The 24,685-nt window shown below is 33.1% G+C and overlaps 2 protein-coding genes across 2 annotated transcripts; one reads left to right on the forward strand and one right to left on the reverse strand.

Moving 5' to 3' along the window:
- Positions 1-3,510: 3,510 nt before the first annotated feature.
- Positions 3,511-4,660, reverse strand: LOC110685918 (heavy metal-associated isoprenylated plant protein 28-like). Its single transcript, XM_021862476.1, has 3 exons — positions 4,576-4,660; positions 4,396-4,471; positions 3,511-4,166 (listed from the first exon to the last, which is right to left on the reverse strand). Exons 1-3 carry the CDS (start codon positions 4,582-4,584, stop codon positions 3,787-3,789), a joined length of 465 nt encoding a protein of 154 aa, XP_021718168.1. The 5' UTR covers positions 4,585-4,660; the 3' UTR covers positions 3,511-3,786.
- Positions 4,661-11,291: 6,631 nt separating this feature from the next.
- LOC110686613 lies at positions 11,292-12,600 on the forward strand. The gene is made up of 4 exons (XM_021863214.1): positions 11,292-11,421; positions 11,463-11,716; positions 11,796-11,842; positions 12,177-12,600. Exons 1-4 carry the CDS (start codon positions 11,292-11,294, stop codon positions 12,598-12,600), a joined length of 855 nt encoding a protein of 284 aa, XP_021718906.1.
- The last annotated feature ends 12,085 nt before the right edge of the window (positions 12,601-24,685 follow it).

Here is a 24,685-nt window from a genome sequence, read left to right on the forward strand (position 1 = left end):
ATGAAATAAGCTTTGACTTGCAACAAATTAGAGCAAATTTGGTTGAGAAATGGAGGAGAACGAGCAAGCTGAAATTCTGAGCAAAACCGAGCAATCGAATAGCAGCAGTAGCGAAAATGGAGAAGAAAGGGGTTTTATTTCGAAAACTTGAATCCAGCGCCAGACGACAAGTTTGTCGCTAGGTGCTAATGCTTTTCGCCAGGCGACAGAGCGTAGCAGCGTGCGCTGGTGCGGCGACAGGATGCATGGCCCCCATAAACGATTATGTGGACCTTATATAGCAAATTCGGGTTCCTTGGTACGCCAGTTATCCGTTATAAGCAATTTGACAGGATTAAGTAGTCGGCTCGATTACAATCGCAGTAAGTGATCGACCTGACAAATGATCGTCTCACTTAGCTTAAAGCGCCTGAGTATTAGCTCATCGCAAGCATTGAGAAGAATAAAGTATAGGCCTATTTTTAGGGCAGGTTCAATCTCTTTTAGGTTGGATTTGTACCTTCATCCCTGAATATCTAGTCATGGTTCTAGACCACTATGGAGTTAGCGATCTCATGAATTGTGAAGGGGTGCAACCTTCACCCAGTGAACTGTTTACAAGTTCTTAAAACTTGTTAGAGACTCTTTTGCTCTGGCTTCCTTCCCTTTGGACGCCACCATGCTTAAGTGTATGATCACAGTGGGGCTCAAGTGTGGGATGCTTGAAATATTCCCTACATATGCTACAATAAAAAAATGCAAGTTCCAAATCAACATATCACATACTTTTATTATTCCTCAACTATTTTATGATTATAATACTTAAAGTTATATATATATATATATATATATATATATATCACCGTGCATGGCACGCGGTCTAACCTTGTTTCAATACATAGCACGGATTCAATTAGCTAGTTAATTAAAATGAGAAAAATATGCTTGTAGTTTATTTTACATCGATCCCTTTTTTTTTTTTTTTGAGCTAATACTACACCGATCCTTTAATTTAGCTACAAATACTCTTTTTTGTATAGAATTAAAATGTGGTTTTACTCGTTTTAGTAATACCAATTTTAAAAAAAATTGTTAAGAATAAGCCAACCTTTATCCGATTAGCTCAAAATAAGAAACCTTTTAATTAATTGAAAATAAGTCGATCTTTATATATTATCTTCTCAAAACAAATCATGAACTCTTGAATTTTGAGATAACCGGTTGTTTCAGTAAATTATGCCATGTGTCAAAAAAAATTAAAGATTAATTTTTGATTAATTACAAAAATTAAATTTCAATTAACAAAAATATCAAATAAAAAACATCCCAACCACTACCTACCAACTTCAAACCCCTTCCCAGAAGCTCCCCTACCACCGGTCGTCGGACGACGACCACCTGCCCCGACGTTGGCGACCCTACCCTCTCCCTTTCCCACGGCCACAAATACCCATATTTCTCCCTTTCCCCTTTTATCACTTCCCTAGCACCTCGACACCCACCCTTATCTCTTTCCTTTTTCGCTCTATAGCCATCGGAAATTCAACGCACAAAAGGTTTATTGTTAACATTTCTTCCGTTGATTAAATTTTAGGTCCATTTCTCAACAGTTTCGACCGCTTTAACGAAGTTAACTAGGTTGGTTAAGGGTTTGGATTAAGGGGTTGGGTCGTTGGGGGCGGTGGTATGTGGCTAGGAAGTGAATGGGGGTCGACTCAGGGTGATGGGGGAAGCGAGAAAGTAAGGGGAAAGAGAGAGATGAGGGTTTCGCCGTTGGTGGCCGGTGAGGGGAAAGGCTGTGCCCATTGATATCCGATATCAACCAAGTTTGTTAATAACATGTCATAGCTGTAAAGAGTTGGCATGAATTTCTAAAAAGTAATGTTTTAGTAGTGGAATGGTGACAAGGACACCGTTTTGTGTCAGTTGTAACGGTATTATAATTCCTCCCAAGGCAAAAAAAGTAGCACACCACCATCACCACAATTTCTTCTTTTTCACTCCATGAACTCTACCAACAACCCCCTTATTCCATGCATACCGAACGGACGGCGGCTTCGCCGCCAAACTTAAAGAAAATCCTAAGAAATAATACATAAATTAGGGGAATGCTAACCCCAAAATGGTAGGTGTCTTCGAGCAATGGTATTTGGGTTTAACAATGGAACAACTTTGGGGTTCAATTTGACGAAAATCGAGCTTGAAGAAAGTTTCGTGGATTCAATTGTTGATGAAATTGCTCCAAACTTGGGTTGAAGAAGGTATGGCCAATTTTTCCTTCTCTCTCCTCCCCTCACATGCTACTACTTCCTTATCTCTCCTCCATTCCCATGGTTATGCCCAAGATCGGCCACCTTCATGGATCAAAAGCGGCCGGCCGGCCGGTCAAACAATAGATACCCTAGTAGAAAATTATGAAAATTGGACCAATACAAACCCCTTAGGGAAGGGATTAGCTCGTACTTGTGGTGTTTCTAGGATCGAATAGTAGTGCTAGAAAATGTGCGGTGGTCGACTGGTGAAGGTAAAAGGAGGTTGTGCGATGGTCGGCTAGTGAAGCTAAAGGGTGTTAGTGGTTGGTTGGTGAAGCGCGTGGCAGGTGGTGGTCGACTGTTAAGCTTGAAGATGATGTATTATTCCTTTGAACCCTTAGAATGGGGCTGACATAACGGGAAATGAGTTGGATTATTTACATGGACCTCCGTGCCCCTCATTAAACTGACAAAAAGACCGAATTACCCCTGATTTTAACAATACAAGTTGATAGCAGATATCAACTTGTATTTTCTCGGAAGTGAATGGGGGTCGACTTAGGGTGATAGGGGAAGCGATAAAGTAGGGGGAAAGAGAGAGATGGGGGTTTCGACGTTGGTCGCCGGTGGGGGGGAAGGGAGGGGTAGGATCGCTGGCACAGGACTATCGGTGCCAAGAGAGAAAGGTGGTTGCCGACGTTGAGGGGAAATGATGGGAGGAGTTGGCTGGGATTTTTATTTTTTTTGTTTTTTCAATGAAATTATAATTAACCTTAATTAACTTATTTAATTAAAGAAATGACTTGTTTAATAGGTTGTAGGTTATTGGACCTATTAAAAGAAAATCTAATATATATAGACTACCTCCGTTTCATATTATTTGTAACTATTATACATTTTTCCTCTCTACTTTATGTCAAATCGTTGCAGATAAAATGAAACGGAGATAGTATAAAGGGGAGTTTTTTCCCGAGTTTTTAGAGAGCCATGTAAGATCTAATTTTCTTAGTGTGCCACGTAGGATTATAAATTTTAGTAATAGTCAATTAAATAAGAGATTATTAATTTCTTTTAAAATTAAATAATTCAAATGCCACGTAATCAAAATTGGCAAATGAGATTTTTAAGTTTAAATTATAATTAAATGATTCAAATGCCACGTAAGCAAAATTGGCGAATATCATTTTAAAATTTAAATTTATTAAATATAAAATATTATCTTTTAAAATTAGGAATTTTATCTAAATATATAACCAATTTTAGTACATTAATTTAAAATTTTTGTTTTAAAAAATTCAAACAAACCGTGCATTGCACGGACTTCATCTTGTACTTTTGAAGGTCAACTTATTTTAAGTTAATTAAAACGTTGACTTATTCTTGACAAAATTTTCCAAAAAAAAAAGAAAAACACGGTGTTATAAGTGAAATTTGTGTAAGAAAAACGACTTTCTACTAAACAGAGCTAGATGAAAAAAAAAATGTAACCAACATAAACGAACGTAGCTAGTATACGATCATATAGAACTATGTCAAATTGTCAATATCCATGGTATCACATTATGAAACAACCATTAGGATTCTCATCACTAAACGCATCACCGGTTCTTCCAGTCGCGAACGACGAAGAAAGTGAAGGGTTATAGCCATGGTATTCATGTCCATCATAACCATGCTTGAAGTAGTTGTAAGATGAGGCTGGTTGAGCCTGTGTACTACCACATGCCGATGTTGAACCTGACCCAATCGACCCGTTGCTTTGGCATTGAGTTGGGTATTGATGAGTGAAACTCCTTAGCTCTGGGTTGTATGGAAATTGCCATAATTCTGCTCTTCTCCCTGTTCTTCTTACTGCTTTCAATACTTTCTTTTGGTCTGCTATTCCGTTTACTGTCACTTTTTGCATTGCCATGTCTATTTCAACTCCGTCCACTCCTACATACGTGTCATTATATTATAATGTTAGTATATAAGTACTGAAAAGTTAACTATTTTAGGATTTACTATCTTCAACTTATTTAAAATACTTATTTAAAATGCTTTTAAGTGAAAAAGCGTGATAATGTATGTATAAAATCATTCGTAGGATATCTTCTATTAGCTTAAACTTTTTGTTTTATCGATTAAATTTGTGAAATTTTAAGGTAAAAAAAAAATTTCTTACCTTTCATTTTATCTAGTGTTTTCTTGATCTTGCTTTCACATCCAGGGCAGCACATGTGCACTCTCATTTCTGTGGTCTGAAAATATGAATATGATAAAAAAAACATTGGTTAATTAACACTTGAAAATATAAAAGATAAATTATAGTATTACATTGCATGAAGAAAATATAAGAATTTACCGTTGTCATTTTCTTAGGAAATGAAGTTGATGATAATTACACAAAAACTAGAAATTTTGAGTTGTTATAGAAGTTTATGTATGATCAACTGAATATAGTTTCAAGGTTCAGTATTTCTTCAATCTTATAAAGAGCACTTTCTCTACTCTAAATTAAGTATTAGTTTTCCTTAGTCAATTAAAATAAAATTATGTAGAGATTATGATTAATTTGCACTTTTTCTATAAGTTCTTAAAATAATATTATTATGGTACCATTGTACAATTGAAACTTAGGGATATGTTAATGAAGGAAGCTTCAAGGGTGGGTTTTGATTAGTTGTGCATGTGGTCTAATTTATGTCAAATATAAGCAAAGGTTACCTTATGCCTTAGGGTTGTTGACTTTATCACTAATTAAGGTTTAATAATTTGATATTGATCATAGCTTAGCACATAGAAATTGCAAATGGGTTATTTTTGCCTTGTTTTTCAACTTATTAGCTCTAAAATTCTAAATTTGTGGCAATTGGGAGAGGTAAAAGGTATTATGGTGATCATGGCGGGCCAAACGGATCATGTCTCAATCGCTTCAATTGCAACTTAATATTGGCACACTTTAAATTTTCTTTTATTTATGGACAGCCAAGTGTTAAAATCCAATTGGAAAAGCATTATTTTGCTCCTCATGCCCCGGAAATTATTTCAACAAATACAAGTGAAAAGGAAAGCAATTTTACCCAGTGTTTACACCAAAAGTACATCACTTTAGGCTATTTCATTCTTATTTTTTTCCATTTACCAAATGCCCATCGATTTGAACATCCAATTCTATTAAGTTAAGCATAAAGGGTAATAGGTAGTGCTGTCAAATTTCAAACCGAAACCGTTTAACTGTCCGAAACCGACCGACCCAAATGAGAACCGAACTGATTAAAAACCGATTTTGTAAACCGAAAACCGACCGAACCGTATTTAAGTAAACCCGAAACCGAATCGATCCGAATAATGTCAAACCGTATAAAAATCAAACCCGTTAACAAACCGAACCAGTTCTAAACCGAACTGATATAAAACCGAACCGAAAAAGAACCGAACCGTTTCTATCCCGAAACCGTTTCCAACCCGAAACTGTTTGAACCAAGGTAAAAAAAACCGTTTACACTGAACCGTTAACAAACTGCAACCCGTTTGCACCGAACCGTTTATAAACCGAACCACTTACAAACCGAACCGTCTATAAATCAAACTGTAATTTCGATGTCACAATAACTCATCAAATCATGATTATGACACATCAATTAGATGATTGAATAAGAAGCAGCTAATAATGTGATAGTAAAACAATAATAATTCATTAATACACTAAACTTTTATAATCTACGTTACTTTGTAATAAACTAGTAAGATCTGTATGACTAAACTTAAAATAACATGATATGTATTTTTGAAATCGATGAGAATTTGTGTATAATATAATGCCTAATGCCTAAATATGAAGTGATGAAGTCTCGTCTTGATATAAAACTTGTTAACCAGCAAAAGGTTAGCAAGTACTATGAAATTTCAAACCAAAATCGTTTAACTATCCGAATCCAAACGACCAAAAACCGACTTTTTGAAATAATAAACCGTTTCGAACCATAATTTAATAAACGTGAAATGGAACTGATCCGAATAACGTTAAACCATATAAAAGGCAAACCCGTGAACAAACCGAACCAAAATAAAACTGAACCAAAAAAGAACCGAACCGTTTCTAACTCGAAACTGTTTCCAACCCGAAACTGTTTGAAACCGGTATACAAACCGTTAACAAACTGCAACCCGACTGCACCGAACCGTTTACTTCCCAAACCGCTTACAACCCGAACCGAATTAAAACCGCTTAAGAATAAACCAAAACCGAATCGAACCGATAACTATTTAAATCAAACTGAAACCGACTCGCGAGACACTTAAACCGATTTCAAACCGACCCGATTTAATACCGAACCGATTTCAAACTGATCCAAACCCGAACTGTCAAACCGTTTTGACAGTGCTAGTAATAGGTTTTGCTCTTGGTATAATATCTAGCTGTCCAACTTATTCAAAATTTAGGGTTCGTTTGGCATCACTGTGGTTTTCTGTTTTTTGGTTTTTTGTTTTTTAAAAATATATTATATATGTCACATAATGAATCAAAAGTTATTTAGGCTTATTAAAATCATGATAATTTTGAAAACTGACAACAGAAAAGTGGAAACACCTTTTTCTTGTTTCCTGTTTTTGGTTTTTAGTTTTTTTAAAAAAAGAAACTGAAAACCAAAAATGATGCCAAATAAGCCATTAAATACTAGAAAATGAGTATAATCTTATAGTATAATGAACCGTCCCGTTCCCAAAAAAAAGAAAAAAAACAGTATAATGATCCGAGACATTGTCTGAGTCCAAATCTAGCTATAGGTCTATGTGTCCAACATTTCTATAAAAAAATTTACTCGTTATATACTTATATGAAGTATTTTAAAAGTGTTGAAAATTTTACAGTAGTCATTTGAAATATGACTATCATAATGTTTTCATGATTATAAAGTTTATAATTGATATTTTTTTCAAATAATTAATTATTTTACTTAATTTTAGGTATAAAATAGTATTATCAACATTTTTTTGATTTATCAAATTTTTAGCAACATTTATGTAATTTTTATTCTTATTTTATAGTTTCTCGAAAAAAAATTATTATATATTGAATTAAAAATTTCAATAAATGTGTATACATAGTAAATATAATAAGACTAATTGTGACCATTTTTTAAGTTGAAAAAAATAAACCAATCACATTGTATACTATTAAAATAATATGATAGTCATTTTTCAAACGACTACTATAAAATCATCCGTAAAGTGTAGAATGTTTTCCTCTTAAAAAAATGAAGGCTATAATGTAAATGGCATTTTGCAATGCAATTAGGTCTTTTTTTTTTTTTTTTTTTGAATAGATTAGTTTTTATCTTTACAAAGAATTTATGAGATTGCATTTTAAAAAAAAAAAAAGCAATTTATGAGGTTGCATTATAACTTTACTGATGAAGATTTGACGGACAGATTGAGGTGCCAAACTTTTTTTTTTTTTTTTTTTTGTAAAGATTATAAATTATAATGATTAATGAATGATATATATTGAAATAATCTCATCATTATTTTTATTTTTTTTAAACTAACTCAGTTTTCTTAATTTGAATTTCGGAAAAACAACCTAACTTTTTATTAGCCTGTAAAACAAAAGTCCCTATTCATAAGCCAAAAAAAAAAAAGAAAAAAAAAAAGAAGAAGAAAGTCTAGGGTTTCTGAGCCATCATACGTTCATACCACATTGCTGCAAAATCAATAGCGATTACTAAAATCAGAAAAACCATCCTATCATTCACGAAACAAGAATTGAAAAATAAACCGAACATAAATAAATCATCATTTAATGTCGAGTTTCAAGCGAGGAGATCAAGTAGAAGTCTGCTGCAAAGATGAAGGCTTCCGAAACTCATTCTATCCAGCAACAATAATATCCGAAATCAACACCAATCTCTTTATAGTTCAATACAACACTTTGTTGACGGAAGATGAATTACACCCACATCGAGAGTTCCTTTCGGCTGTTGATCTTCGACCGGTCCCGCCCGTGATCGAGCTTGATAGGTTTGAGCACAAGGATGAAGTTGATGCTTACGTGAACGACGGATGGTGGAAAGGAAATGTAACCAAGAAGTTAGTAAGGAAAGGGAATGGGAAAGGAATAAGGTATTATGTTAGATTTGAGGGTAATGGTGAGGTTGAAGTGGGTAAGTATTGGTCACATGAGTTGAGGGTTCATCAAGATTGGGTTAATGGTAAATGGTCTTGTTCTAAAAAGATTTTCCATTGAAAATTGTATTATGCTATCGTTATATTTATGTTGAGGTGTTGCAATATTTTGAGGTTAGCTTTTCTCTAAATTATGTTTTTTTTTAAGTCTATATTTAGCTGTCACATTGTTTATGTAAATACATCATAATGTAACAAATTATTTTGGAGGAATTTTGTTTTCGAATGATAAATACTCTTGCATTCTCATAAATGCTATACGAAGTACATTATTGATACGAATCAAAGGCAATCATGCTTAAGATTTTAATTTCTTTCTTTAATTATGATAGATATTATATTTAGGAAAATTTGTCTAGAAGAGATTTATATGTTGACTCTTTTGTGTAGAAGGACCTTATGTGTTCAAAGTTGTCAAAAAGGACCTTATAAGTATGTTTTGTTGTCCAAAGGGACCATGACGTCATATTCCAGTGTTTGACTTTTTGACTCCGGCGTTGACCAGTCACGTGACTATCACGTGACTTTAAAAAATCACCCCTTTCCTTTTTTTTCACCTTTTCCCTCCGATTCACATTCTCTCTTTTCTGTTCCCCTCATTTTCTCTCTCCTTTCGTATTCTCTAAGCCTTAATCAATGAAGGATTGAAGAATTGAATTTGAGAACTTATTGCTCCCATCTACCTAACTGAATTCGAGTCAGAAAGTAGAGGACTTAGTTGGCCCATATACGATTATTCTCTTCTCTCTCATCCATCCTTTTCATTTCCTCTTTTGTACATCAATTTTTTTTTTCTTTTTTTGGTCTCCAATGGCGAAAGGGAAAAAAGGGCAAAAACATGGCAGAGAATTTTTGTTCTTTGTTCAAAAAATCACTAAAACTAGTAGGTAAACTAACTAAATTCAACTGAATTTTGAAATTGATGAATGGAAATTAGGGTTTTTGGCTACTTTTGCGATGTTGATGAATTTTGTGAATGTTGGAGTATGTTTTGGTAATTGGAATCATGAATTGAATATTTGTTTATTCCTTTGTTTATTGTTGAATTCTGGGATAGTATTTGTTTATTGTTGATTTTTAAATTCGAAAAATGTGTATGTTGAAAAGTTGCCTTTTTTTTGCTTAGTTCTTGGTCTGTGTGGTTTGGCTTGCTTGGAATTGTTGTAAAAATGTGGTTATTTAGTACTGTAATTCTTGGTTGGCTTATTTAAGTTGTTGTTTTGAATGGATTAGCTTGTTGTGTTGTGTTTAATTAGTGTCACTATTTGTAATTCAGGTTTAATCATAAATACCCAGCTTATAAAGTGATGGATCCTATTAACATAAGGTTGTATTATGGGGGTAGACTTGTGACAAGAAAGGGGGTGACCACCTATGAGAAGGGTGATAGTGACTACTTTGGTCTGTCATTACACCCTAATGTGGAAGAGGTTTGTTACTTTGAATTTGTACATTTGGTTAAGACAGAGTTAGGGTACCCAAAAATGGGGAAGCTTTGGTTTAGGAAGGACAGTCACACTTTGTTTAGTGGTAGAAAAGAACTAAAAGATGATGGAGACATTGTTGACTTTCTGTTTTCTACAGAGGATGATGGATGGTACCATCTTTATTTAGTGCATGAGGATGAGAATGTTATTGAAGATAATAGGGCACTAATGTATGGACCAAATAGATTAGGTTTCTACACAGATTCATCTGAGGGGGGGGGGTCCAGTAGTTTGAGTAGTTTTTCAATATCTAATTCCCTAAGAAGTGACTCAGCTGTACGTGAAAGTAATGGAGTAAGTGGGGCCCAGTCAAAAGATGATGTGTCAAACCCTAGATCTAGTACTTTATCCCTTCCCAAGTCCGCAAAAACTCATGGAAGCAGCTTATTCAAACCTCCAAAGCCATCCCAATTTGCTCCTTTCTCATCTACACATACCACACCACAAATTGAAACTACTGTGACCCCTTCAACTCAATCTGGTGTTGAGAAACCAAAGAAGAGAAAACTGAGGAAAAAATATTCTGAAACAAACCTAGAACTTGAATTTGAAATTCAATCCTACCAACCTTCACAAAATTCCTATATGTTCAATGCCTCTGAAACTGAGGCTTCTAAATCAGCTGCTGGAAAACCCCAAAAAAAGACTCAGGACAGTTTTTGGAACCCAATCCTGAGTTTGAGACTGAAAATGAGGATTTGGAGTTAGACTGTGAGGTTAGGGACTCTGATATTTGCTTGAGTGAGGATGATTATGAGGATAAAAATGATGATGATCTATTTGCAGCTAATGTAGATCTACAGATTATTGAGACTGTTAAGAGGAGTTTGGTTGGGCTAAAGAGAAGGAACAGAGAGATTGAGGGTAATGAAAAGGAGGTAGAGTTCAGAGATGAAGCTGAGGTAGGGGATATATAGCTGTAGAGTGATGAGGATCTTAATGACAGTGATGAGGACTTCAAAGAAATCCCTAGATCTGATTATGATGAGATTCAATATCCTGTATTCAATTCAAGTGTTGATTTCAAGCAGAAGATTAAATTCAGTTTAGGGCTAAAATTTCCATCTAGGTGGGTGTTTAGGAAGGCATTGCAGCATCATGCCATTGAAAATAACTATAATTACTACTTCTTGCACAACAAAAGTCACAGAATAACTGTTTTATGTGCTGAAAGGTGTAAATGTCCTTGGAAGAAAGGTAAGAGGGTTGGATGTAAGTGCTTTAGTAGGAGATGTGAACCCCAAGATAACAACTGAGTATTTAGCTGAGAGATACATAGATGATTGGAGGGATGATCCATGTTACAAACTGAGTACATTTATGATGAGGGTCAGGAGAGAGGTAGGTGCAGAAGTTGGATACTACAAGTGTTATAATGCAAAGAAGATGGCATTACAGATGATAAATGGGGGATACATCGGATGAGTATAACAGGGTTTGGGAATATAATGAGGCTATTAGGAAGTCTAACCCAGGCAGTGCAGTAGTTGTGAAAGTAGTTGGGATTGAAATCCCCCTCCCCTTTTTCAAAGAATGTATATTTACCTTCAACCTTGCAAAGAAGGTTTCATTGCAGGCTGCAGGCCAATATTGGGGGTAGATGGTGCTCACCTCAAAGGGCCTTTTCCTGGAATTCTGTTGACAGCTATTGGAAAGGATGGTAACAAGAACATCTTTCCTATGTCATGGGCTATAGTTGAAGTAGAAAATGCAAAGACATGGACATGGTTCCTAGAGTTGTTGGTGGAAGACATTGCTTCTGTTGCTCATACAGTAACATGGGTTCGTGAAATTGAAGATGATGTGACCTTTATGTTAGATAGACAAAAGGTGATTCCTTCCCTCTAAACTTGTGCATTTTGTATTATTTTCATAGCATTTCATAACTGTTTATTATTGTTGTATGTAGGGTATGCTTGATGCATTTAGTAAGGTAATTCTCAATGCTGAGACAAGGTACTGCTGCAGACATGTATGGTCTAATTTCAAGACCAAGTTTGCTGGAGAAGCTTTCAGAGAGATGTTTTGGAAAGCTGCAAGAGCATCAACTAAGGTACAAAATTTTTTTAATTCTGTTTAAAACACATGGCTTGCAATTGAAAGTGAACTGGTATAAATTTTCTTTATGTATTTATGGACATCATCAATTTGAATCACAAATGGCTCAGATAAAAAAATTAAATATAGAGGCTTTTAATTATTTAGATGAAATTCATGTATGCCATTGGTCAAGGCATGGGTTTAGTCCTAAGTCTAAATCTGGTATGTTACTTAACAATTTTTGTGAAAGTTTCAACAATGTCTTGAGAGAGGCTAGGGCTAAACCAAGTCTGTCACTAATGGAGTGGATTAGACAATATGTCATGATAAGATGTTCTGCTAAAAGAGAGGGGTTACAAAACTTTGATGGTGTTATAATGCCCTCTGTTGTGAAAATGATTGAGAGGGGTATGAAAATTGTAGGAAGCATGAGATTAACCCAAGCTGATTTGCATGAGTTTGAGGTTGATCATGAAGGAGACAAATTTGTGGTTAACTTAGAAACCAAGACTTGTGGGTGTTATAGGAGGACTCTAATGGGAATCCCATGCTGGCATGCTTTAGCTTGTATAGCAAAGAGAAGGTTGAATTATGAAGACTTTGTACACCTTGCCTACCATGTTGCCACATATGCAACTACTTATACACCTTCCTTTCACGCTATTCCTGGATAAAAGCAATGGGAAAGGGTAGCTTTGGCTGAACCACTGCCACCACTCTTTGGAGTAATGCCAGGAAGGCCCTCCAAGAAGAAAAGAAAGAAATAGCCAGGGGAATGGAAGGATAAGTTTGTGAACAGGCCAAAGAAATTGAATAACTGTACAAGGTGTGGAGAAGCTGGTCATAGTAGGAACACCTGTTTCAAATCTCAAAAGCCAAAGGGTCTTGTAAACAAGGGGGGGAGACCTAAAACAATAAAAGAGGCAAGACCATCTCAATCAACTGTGCCTACACAACTCATGGCATCTAGTACAGCAGCATCTTCAAGAAGAGCTTCTGGACCAACTACAAGGGGAGGTCCTGCTCCATTAGAAAATCCTACAGCTAGGGGTTCTGGTGCATCAGCAGCTAGGGCATCAGGAAAGGGGGCTACTAAAACAAAAAGAAAAGGGTCTTCTTCAACTGGGGATACTGGAAAGACCGCCAATAAGCAACTTGTTCCAACTAACAGAGGCAAGAGACCGAAAATAGCCTCTTTGAATGCTATGGTAGCTTCACAACAATCTCAGAAAAGTTGTGTTTCTCATGAATGATGTATTTTGAGGGTGTTAGTGTGCATGTTATCTACTTTTGCTGTCAAACTGCTATTTAGGTTCCTGTGGAACTTTATGTGTTATTATGACAGTCACTTTTGGAAATAATGTAGTTATCTTTGGTTTGAATGATTTCAAGACATTTTCTACTCTTTATTATTCATATATATTTGGAAATTATGTTACCATCCCTTTTATGATATCAATATGCTCGTATAATTGTTAAAAAATTGCTAAAAACACCAAAATAAAGGCAAACTGATTTTTGTTGATTCATTTGAATTATTTACATCATTGTTTCATTCTCTACATAGTTCAATACAACTACATTTAATTAGACACATAGCTTCACCACAATCACACTACAAATAATAGACAAAATCACATAAATCACCATCCTTCCCCAATTATCAGTCCTGATTTGAGTTCTATGAACACCTTCCTTGCTCCTCATCATCTTGTTCTTTAAGTTCTCATTTTCATCAATCAACCTTCGCTTCTCATTTTCCATACAAGCCAACCTTAGCCTTCGAAACATTCATATCTGTAGTCAATCTTTGTTTTTTAGATAATAGATCATTAGCTACATCCTTCTGCCACTCCAAAATATCTTTATCAACCCATTCAAAGTAGTCACAACCCTTATCCCTTGTCTCAAAATTATAAAATTTGCAAGCTTTAAACCTTCTGCCTGGATTTTCACGAGTCCATGAAGTCCTTTGCGCAATAGGAAGACCACAATTGCACTTTAATTTGATAACTTCCTTTTAGTCGAAAACATGCTTCAACAACCAAAACAAAATGATTTCAGAACCAATTGAGATATAAACCCTAATTTTTCAACCAACTTCACTCAATCTTACAAGAATGCAATTGGGGAAAAAAAACCATAAGAATTGTTCTTACCTGATGCGAAAGGCCTTAATCAAAAATTGCTTGCTTGAATTTCTTCGAAAATTAAGAACATGCAATGGATTAGATTTAGTAACCTTGTTTCATGAGGAGAGAGAAACAATTTGGGGAAAAAATGAGGGAAACTGAAGAGAGAGAATGTGAATTTGAGGGAAAAGGTGAAAAAATTAAAAAAGAAGGGGGGTGATTTTTTAAACTCACGTGATAATCACGTGACTGGTCAACGCCAGAGTAAATAAGTCAAACACTAGAATCCGACGTAAAGGTCCATTTGGACAACAAAACATATTTATAAGGTCCTTTTTGACAACTTTGAACATATAAGGTCCTTCCAGACAAAAGAGTCAACATATAAGTCCCTTCTAGACAATTTTTCCTTATATTTATGATCATATTTGTCGTAGATTAAGATAGATTTAATGTATATTTTGTATCCTTATCGTACTAGGTTTCCTAACGTGATTAGGACTAACATTGTAAACTCTATATATTGATCAATGGTACACACTTTAAATTGAGAAGTTTTCCCGAAATCTAACATAATATCACAGCTCTAGGTTTTCGATCTAGCTTCTGCAACTTTTAATTTTAATACCACCCTCCCTAATATTAATTCCCTTAGCCTTAACAATGTCCTTCTTGCACCTCAAATTATTAAGAATTTAATTTATGTCCGAAAATTTACTTCTGATAATAAGGTGTCTATAGAATTTGACCCTAATGGATTTTCTGTGAAATATCTTCACACGGGGAGGGTAATAACGAGATATAATAGCATCGGAGAACTCTATCCAGTCACCTTAAGTTCACCAAGTACTTGCCTAGCCACCACTCTCACTGCAGCCACCCCATGACATGATCTCTTCTTTAAATTTTCTTAGGAGCAATAATTTTATTTCTTGTAATAAGGAGCATAATTCCTCCTTTTGCAATTCTTGTCAAACAAGATAACATGATAGACTTCCCTTTTGTGATTTAAATAATAATAATTTCTCTGCTTTTAACATTATTCATGCTGATTTATGGACTTCTCCTATTCAAAGTATTAATGGTCACAAATACTATTTAGTTATTCTCAATGATTTCACTCATTATGCATGGGCCATACCACTTGCTTATAAATCTCAAGCCTTCCAATCTTTCATTCACTTTAGAAAGTATGTGCAAACACAATTCGAACGGCCTATTAAATCCTTTCAAAGTGATCATGGTCAAGAATTGACATTGATCCATTCAAAAAGTTTTGTGTTGAAAATGGTTTGGTTTTTTTTATTTTCTTGTCCCCCACATCTTCACAAAATCGGAAAGCCTAACGTATGATTCGAACCATAAATAATGTCAAGCGCACCTTATTATTTCATGCCTTATTGCCCCCTTCTTATTGGTCACATGCTCTTGAGATGGCCATATATCTTCTGAATATTTTACCAACCAAATCCCTTAAGCAAATGACCCAGGCTCAGGCTTTGTTTCGTTGAACCCATAATATGACCACTTACAGATTTTTGGTTGTCTATGTTTTCTTAATCTTTCGGCAATTGCTCCTAATAAACTTGCTCTTAGATCCACTCCTTGCATCTTTTTGGGTACCCTTTCAACCATCGTGGCTACAAATCTCTTGAACTAGCAACCCACAAAGTCATCATCTCATGTCACGTCACTTTTGATGAGTCTACCTTTCCCTTTAAAAACTTGGAACATTACACTTTAAAGGAGTATGATTTTTTGGAATTTGATGAGAATTCCCCACTACTGACTCACCAATTCATACGGCTCCAATCCACTCAAGCCCATATGCAACCAAGCCCAACTCCAAATGGACTTCAAGCCCACATCCCACCTAACTCACCCACTCACAATCCTGATCAGCAGAATACTCTACAAGGGGCTTGCGGCACTCCTTCCCTAGCCGCAGCCACCTTGCGGACTTCACTGCTCCACCCTCTCTCGGTCAGCAGCCCAGCCTAGTCATCCACAACCTACTCTCCGCCACCTATGCATGGCATCCCCCCACCGCAGCCTACTCGGCCACCACCCCCCTCTCCCCAAGTCACTCGTAGTCAACGGGGTATTTTTAAGCCTAACCCGAAATATTGTAACCTCACCATTTAACACTCGGGTCCACCTCACCTTAAATCCCCTCTTCCAAAATCATATAAACAAGCTTTAAATGACCAAAATTGGAATTCAGCGATAAATGATGAGTATAGTGCTTTAATTAAAACAGGGACATGGGAACTGGTGCCTAGGCCTGCGGGGGTGAATATTGTATGTTGCTATTTAAGCATAAATACAATTAAGTCTAATGGTGACCTCGAAAGGCACAAAGCTCGTCTTGTATGTGATGGCAGGTCACATGAAATTGGTGTGGATTGTGATGAGACGTTTAGTCTAGTAGTTAAACCGGTCACTATTCGTACTGTTCTCAGTTTATCCATGGCTAAAAAGTGGTCGATTCATCAATTAGATGTCAAAAAATGCCTTTTTACATGGTGATTTGCAGGAAACTGTTTATATGCACCAACCTCCAAGTTTTGTCGATCAGAGAGCTCCCTCTTATGTTTTCTGACTCAGAAAGGCTCTTTATGGTTTGAAACAAGCTCCCAGAGCTTGGTACTAGCGATTTGCAAACTTCTGATCACATTGGGTTTTGTTATTGCTAAGAGTTACAACTAATTCTCTTTTTACTTTTTGACAGGGTAATGATATGACATATTTGCTACTATATGTTGATGACATTATTTTAGCTACCTTATCTGACAGGTTGCGTGCAGGGATCATTTCTCAGTTGCAAACTGAGTTTCCTATGACTGATTTGGTTCCATTGAGTTATTTTTTAAGGATTTTGATAACCTGTACACCCTCTTATTTGCTACTTTCACAGGAAAATTATGCACAGAATATTTTAGAGCGAGTAGGTATGGGCTCATGTAAACCTGCAGCTACTCCAGTTGACACAATTCTAAACTTAGTGTAGATGCAGGACCAACTTTTCGGGATCCTACTATGTATCACAGTTTATCTGGTGCTCTTTAGTATCTCACTTTCACCAAGCCGGATATTACCTATGCGGTACAACAGGTGTGTCTTTTTATGCATGATCCCCGGGAACCTCATTATGAGGCATTGAAACGCATTCTGCATTATGTTCAGGGTACCATTAATCACGACTTACATTAATATCCATCTGCTTCTCATCGATTAATTACATACACTGACGCTGACTGGGGAGGTTGTCCCGATACCCGATGACAACTTCAGGATATTGTTGTTTCCTTGGGGAAAACCTCGTGTCTTGGTCATCTAAGCGCCAACATCCTTTGTCTAAGTCGAGTGCAGAAGCAGAATAGCGAGGCGTCGCAAATGTTGTCTCTGAGGCGTGTTGGCTTCGTAATCTTTTGCTTGAGTTACATTGTCCTCTACGGCAGGCTACTATTGTTTATTGTGATAATGGCAATGTTATCTACCTTTCTAGCAACCCAGTTCAACACCAACGCACCAAACATGTGGAGATGGTTATTCACTTTGTTCGAGAAAAGGTTACTTTGGGGCAAGTTCGGGTTCTGCATGTTCCTTCTAGATATCAGTTCGCGGACATTTTCACTAAAGGCCTACCACGAGAATTATTTCTAGATTTTAAATCCAGTCTTAGCGTACGACCTCCTCCCGCTACGACTGCGGGGTGTGATAGATATTATATTTATGATAATATTTGTCGCAGATTAGGATAGATTTAATGTATATTTTGTATCCTTATCGTACTATGTTTCCTAAAGTGATTAGGACTGGCATCGTAAACACTATATATTAATCAATGGTACACACTCCAATGCAAATTGAGGAGTTTTCCCGAAATCTAACAAATTATGATTGAGTCGTCTATCAACCATCAGATTGAGTGACGTCAATCCAAAACTTATGTATGGTTACAAGATTTAGTTGTTTATTTTATAGTTAACTAGATGAAAGCCGCGTGTGATACTCGATTTTTCATACATATTTTTTTATAGGTGTTTTTTTCATACATAAATCTCAAGAAAAGTTATCTTTCTTTGTTAAACCATATAGTAATGTAATGAAATTACTATTGTCTATCAAAAAAGATATTTTTTTTATTTTTATGTAAAAATGTGGCTTTATCGGTTGATGTTATTCCAAGAAAATATAATTTTCCTACTTAAACCATATAATATCTTAATGAAAGTAATTTGTAATGTAACCTTATCGGTTGATGTTAGTTAAGTGACAATTGACGTCATTTAATCTTATAATACTAAAATAAAATATAATGAATCGCTGATTGTGTCCGTCGTTGAGTTCTAAACCAAGAATTTTATATTGTTCAACTTCTAAAATACGCCTCTTTGCCTGTAAATATTGTTGGCACTTGGGATCCTTATAAAATTGTATGTTTATTTATGTAAATCTATGAGATTAACAATAGATTGGTCATGTAGGATTATAAAAGAGTGCTAAATTTAATATTGTGATAAATTTTTATCATTAAATATGATAAATTTTGTTAATATAGTATTTAATTTTTTAATAGAATAAATGATAAATGGTTAACAGATTATTTTTTATTTGCAAGATAAAAAGAAAGGATATTTTTAATTTAATGATTTATGATTTTTTTTATCTAATCCAAAATTGATCGTGTTTATATTTTTTTATTAGTTTATTTTTAATGTATATTCTTCTGTCAAATTTTTTTTTTTGAAAGAATATTACTTTTCTTATTACATTATTATTTTATCAAATCCAAAATTGAATATTTTTTATAATAATTTAACATGATTTTTTTTACTTTTTTAGTTGAAATTATCTTTCTTAAATAAATTTAATTTTGTTACAATCATATATTGTACTTTTATCACTTTTCAAATATGTTAATTGAACATTTTTTTCACAATTTTATACATGAATGTAGTTTTTTTTTATTGCTTTTCAATCTTTCTTATGTAGATAATAACATTTAAATGGTAGATATGTTTTTTCAAAAAAAAAAAAAAAAAAACAAATGGTAGATATGTTTAAATTTAAATCAATTAAATCTTTTTGTTATTAACATATATATTTTAATTAATAATTTAAATGTAATATCAAAATATAATTTTTTCATTAGGTTTTAAAAATTATTTAAATCCTAATATCTAAAGTTGATTTTTATCTTCTTTTTTTTAAAGATAATTTTAGTTTCTTTAAATAATTTCAATCTAAAAAATTACTATTAGTTTTTTTTATCAACTTGGAAAAATTATTAAATCTCATTTGTTAGTTTTACTTAGGTGGCAAGTGAATTTTTTAATTCTAAAATAAAATAGAAATCTAATTTTTAATTGGTCAAATAAGACCTTTACTTATGTGGCGCGTTGAATGCTCTCCAAAAATGTCAGCAATACGAGTTGTTCTTAACATGGCAACATGCAAAGATTTAGAAATTGAACAACTAGATGTGAAAATATCCTTCCTAAATGGTGATTTGGAAGAAAAAATATACATGGAACAACTAGAAGGATTTCAGGTTAAGGGAAAAGAGCACATGGTATGTCTTCTCAATAAGATCTTGTATGGCTTAAAACAAGCTCCGCGACAGTGGTATCAAAAGTTTGAATCCTATATGAAGGAACATAAATATCAGAAGACAACATTAGACCATTGTGTGTTTGTTACAAGATTTGTAGAGGGCATGAAAATTTGGTTGTCACGGGGAAAATACATTGAGAAGCTACTTGAGAGGTTAATATGCATAAGTCAAAACTGGTGAGCTCTTCACTTGCTGGTCAATTTAAGTTAAGTTTCATTAATGTCCTACAAGTGAGAAAGAAAAAGTAGACATGAATAAAGTTCCTTATGCATCCGCAGACGGTAGTTTGATGTATGTTATGGTCTTTAGTAGGTGTTGTTAGTACATTTCTCTCGAATCCAGGGAAAGAACACTAGAAAGTTGTAAAATGGATTCTAAGGTATCTGCGGGGCACATAAAAAATGTGCTTATGTTTTGATCAAGGAGACCCTGTGTTAAGAGGTTAGATAGATGCATATATCTAATGATTTTGATTCGCGATAGTCAGTATCAAGTTACACTTGGGGGGGGGGGGGGGCTATATCATGGCAATCAAGGTTACAAAAATATGTTGCATTATCAACAGCAAAAGCCGAGTATATTGATGTGACAAAAGCTTTGTAAAGAGCTCTTGTGGATGAAGAATTTCCTACAAGAGTTAATAATTAAACAAGATAAGTAAATACTTTACTGTGATAGCAAAAGTGTTATTCATCTTATGAAAAATCCTACCCTCCATGCCCTTTCTAAACGTATAAATGTAAGGTATCATTGGATACGAGAATTCTTTGAAGCCAAGCCAAGCCAAGCTATTACATTTGGAAAAGATCCATACTGACCATGGTCGGATATGATGACATGCAAAGATGTTGACCATACAGAAGCTTGATGTTTGTTGAGAGGAAGTGAGTTTATCCAAAATCTCATAATAATTCAGAAAGGGGAGATTTGTAGTTTATATATTCTTCCTTATTTGGAGAAGATTAAATTAGTAAAATAATAAGAGAAAAAGAAGGAGAGAAAAAGGAGAGTAATTAGAAAGAAAGAAATAACTAATGGCAAATTATTTAGCGTTAATTTGCATCATTAGCTTCCTAGTAATAGGCTATGTAATCAGACTGATTGTTAATGGGTTCAGAAATTGTAACATTGTAATCATATTCAGAAATAGAGAAACACCTTAAATTTTAAGAGTATAATATACTATCGAATATTAGTTTATAGTTTATAAACACATTTTGAGTTATTCTATTATATTATAGAAATAATTGTTAGCCTATTTTATTTATACACGATCGGAAAACGAGTATTGTTTTCGCTGCAAGATTATTTATGATCTTTCATAACATTTTACTATTTGTTAGTTAATATAATATCTTGTGAAAATTTGTCTAACTTTTGTATTACAGATCGCTTCAGCTTATCGTGATGACAGCTCATCACTTACGGCGAGTTTCACTTTGGAACTAAAGGGAATTTCAAGAGCATGAGTGAATAACTCATGGAGACCGCCAACCAATTTTGATGCAGGAACAATATTTTCATAATACAAACGCCTTGATTCGGCATTTTTCCAGCACAACAGGGTTGACCGATATTAGGGATCAAATGCCTCGATCACATATAATGTCTTAAGGTGGCTTGCATTGGAAGGGAGCTGAATCTCAAACAGTGATAAACATTATCAATTGTTTATGTAGAGTAGTATCTCAAATTGTATGCGACAAACATAGTAAAGTTGTGATTGATAATAGATTTCATTTAAATGATAGGTTAGAGCCAATTAGTTGTCCCAATGAGGATGCAAACGCGGATCTATGTTTGAAGTAATGGGGTCAAATTACCCCACTTAATTTTGTAAAACAAATATTATTACAAATATTTGAAATACGAAAAAATAATAAGTTAATTAACATTAAATTGTTTATTATGAGAAAAGTGATATAAATGTATAATTAATTTACAATATCAATAATTTTATGTGTTAATAATGTCTAATATTTTTTTTTTGAAAACATGTCCAATAATATATATATATATATATATATATGTTGTTTCATGTAATTTGTTAATTTATAAATAACTATAATATAATATAATTTTTTTTATTTTTTATTCTATTTAAACCCACTTGTATAAAATGCTAGATTCGTTACAGTGAGATGTATTCGATAATTGTAAAGAAACTGATATAATTTAGTTGTAGTTTGTAGTATTAATTTGTATAGTAAGTTACTTGAATTAACAATACTTGTTTATTATTTTTTATACTATTTTTTTCATTAATTTGGGCTTCTTGTGTTTAATTAGTTATTATTAAATTTTGGGGTTTATAATTGAACCTCTTGTTCAATAAAATGAATAACCCTAAATATTAGATCTGCAAAGCTAGCAGTCATATTTGTCTATATAACTGTTAGCTTTGCAGATCTAATAATTCACTCCTATTTTTGTGCCCCGTGCAATGCCCGATTATTTATTGAAATTTAAGATAAATTTTTAACCTATACATCAAATTTTAAAAATATATCATTGATACAAAATTAGTTAGGAATTGATGTGTTTTTTTGACGATATGATATCTAGTAGGCATGTAATGACTAATAATAATATTTGTGGAAATGTTCGATTTAATTTAATAAATTTAAAAAAATAAAAAATTTAGCAAAAAATAATTAAATAAATAAATATTGAAAGCCAGTTGGGTTGACCCGAACCCAAAACTTTGGGCAAGGGTTGAACATTCCTTGACTCGTAATCTGAAGTTACCCAATTCGAGATGATTCAAGACCCGACCATAATTGACAGGTCTACATAGTAATAAAATTCTATTGGATTGTGAAGTATATTTTATGCTTTAAACTACTTCCTTCGCTCAAAAAATATTATGATATAAATTTTTTTGATAAATTTTTAGAATTATAATCTAATAATGTTTTTGAATAAAATTATAATTTAATTTGTAAATCTGAAATTGATATTTTATCGAAAATAAAACTTTAACCTAACAATTTTATCCTGAAATTCTATCTAAGTAGAATTCTAAACTAATTTTTTTATCTTATGAAGTCTATTTAAATCTATCCAACATGGGGCGACACTGGGCGAAAAGTTAAAATGCCAAGTGTCGCTACCTCGTGACCCGGGTTAAAGTTTAGCTTTTATATGATGACTTCATAGCTAGCTTGCTTGCACAATCCTTATTAAAAAACACACACACACGAATAACATTAAAACCTTTATAAAAACTTTATAGTTACCAGTTACCTAAAAAGTTTAAGTATGTTTCCAAAAAAAAAGGTTAATTAGTTCAATATCAATTTTTTATCAACCAAAAAAATACATAAGTATTTATTTATTTATTGGCACGATAAAAAGATTGAAATGAAAAAGAATAAAAAAAAACCAATTCCTAAAAAAAGATAAAAATTATATATGACATCATAAATGCATTTAGCGTGAAATTTTTTTATGAGAAAACGACACATGTACAGTTTGGGAAGAAGATGATGTCAGCAATTTGTTGTTATAGTAATAGTTAATAGATAGAGTTATGAATAATATCTTTACAATAAAAGTAAATTTTATCTTTTTAATTTAACAAAATTTTATTTTCAAAATTTCATCACACATGAAAAGATTATCTTGTTCCTTATAACTTTATATGGGTCCACTTTTTTCACCTATTACTTTTTGATCATTTTTATTAACTTCTTTTTCCCACTTCCTCTTTGTTTTTTCACCTCCACTTTCAATAGCATCATACACACGTTTTTGGTTATTAGATAATTTTAATATCTATAGATAATTTTTTTTGCTCTTAAAAAATGATTACTTTTAGTCTTATAAATAATTCAAATAGGTATGATATTTATTTTTTAATAAAAATTATGATTCAAATAAGTATGATAATAATTTTAGATATATACTTGTTTTTTTTTCATTGTACATGAAAAGATAATCTTTTTTTTCCGCTCCCAACTTAAATAGTATCATATACACGTTTTTGGTAGCTTTTGGACAAAATCATAGCCAATATTGACTCTCACCTAATTTTGTGAAAGTCTATCCTATGTGCATATATGTAATATCAATTTAATTTAGTGGGGTCTTCAGCCATAACCAAGCATGTATAAGTGATATAAAAACATGAAAATATTAACACGAAATATAATAATAATAATAATAATAATAATAATAATAATAATAAGATCTCTTAAAAAATTTAAAATCTAAAATATTGGAGTACATAAAAAAAAGTTAAAATCATATAAAGTATTTGCTAAATAGTCCAAGACTAACGTAATAATGAAAATCTAAAATCATGATCAATGATTATTTAATGAAGTATATAAAAACTACATAGTTAATGAATATTTCGAAGCTTGAATATCCCTCAACACTATGAAACTTGTTATCTTGATCATGAAATTAAGCCCTCAATATAAATAGATTTTTAAACAGCTAATTAGTATATTATTTTAAAAATAAAATAGCTAATTTTTGAGAAAAATTACATAGATACCTCTGATTTTTTAAATGTGTTGTTGCTTGAATCTTTATCATCTTTATTATCAGATTCATCATGAGACTGTTTTCTATTATCCTTAGTTGTATCAACTTCTTTATTTGTTGTAACTTCTTTGTCGTCCTTCATATCAAATAGTTAGTATAACAATTATTTTTTTGGAAAAGTTAAATAAAAAATTTTAGATTTTTAAAATTTAAAACATACCTCAAGGATAATTGTTTAAAAAGTTTTCATCAAAGTGAAGGTTTGTCGTGATGTTTTACGATTATAAGCAGTGATTTTAACTTTGAAAATCAATTATTTCCCAATAATATTTTTAATTATCATCAGTATTTCTTATTCTACGTCATCATTGCTAGCATCGTCTTTGTTATTAGCCTGCAGAAGATTAATTTACAATAAATATATTTTTATATAATCAATATTTTGAATGATAATTATAATATATAATTGTTTTTTATTAAATTTTTTGTAAGTAATTTTTAAAAAGGACAACC

Source organism: Chenopodium quinoa, unplaced genomic scaffold, assembly GCF_001683475.1.
Source record: "Chenopodium quinoa cultivar QQ74 unplaced genomic scaffold, ASM168347v1, whole genome shotgun sequence".
NCBI classification, from domain to species: Eukaryota; Viridiplantae; Streptophyta; class Magnoliopsida; order Caryophyllales; family Amaranthaceae; genus Chenopodium; species Chenopodium quinoa.

What these genes read in the sequence shown, in the direction of transcription:
- LOC110686613 (XM_021863214.1), top strand. Translation starts at nt 11,292, where the DNA reads ATGGGGGATACATCGGATGAGTATAACAGGGTTTGGGAATATAATGAG. An exon ending in TTATGTTAGATAGACAAAAG is followed by an intron (nt 11,717 to 11,795) that starts GTGATTCCTTCC and finishes TGTTGTATGTAG; the next exon opens with GGTATGCTTGATGCATTTAG. An exon ending in ATTCTCAATGCTGAGACAAG is followed by an intron (nt 11,843 to 12,176) that starts GTACTGCTGCAG and finishes TTTTTGTGAAAG; the next exon opens with TTTCAACAATGTCTTGAGAG.
- LOC110685918 (XM_021862476.1), bottom strand. An exon ending in AACACTAGATAAAATGAAAG is followed by an intron (nt 4,167 to 4,395) that starts GTAAGAAATTTT and finishes ACACGTATGTAG; the next exon opens with GAGTGGACGGAGTTGAAATA.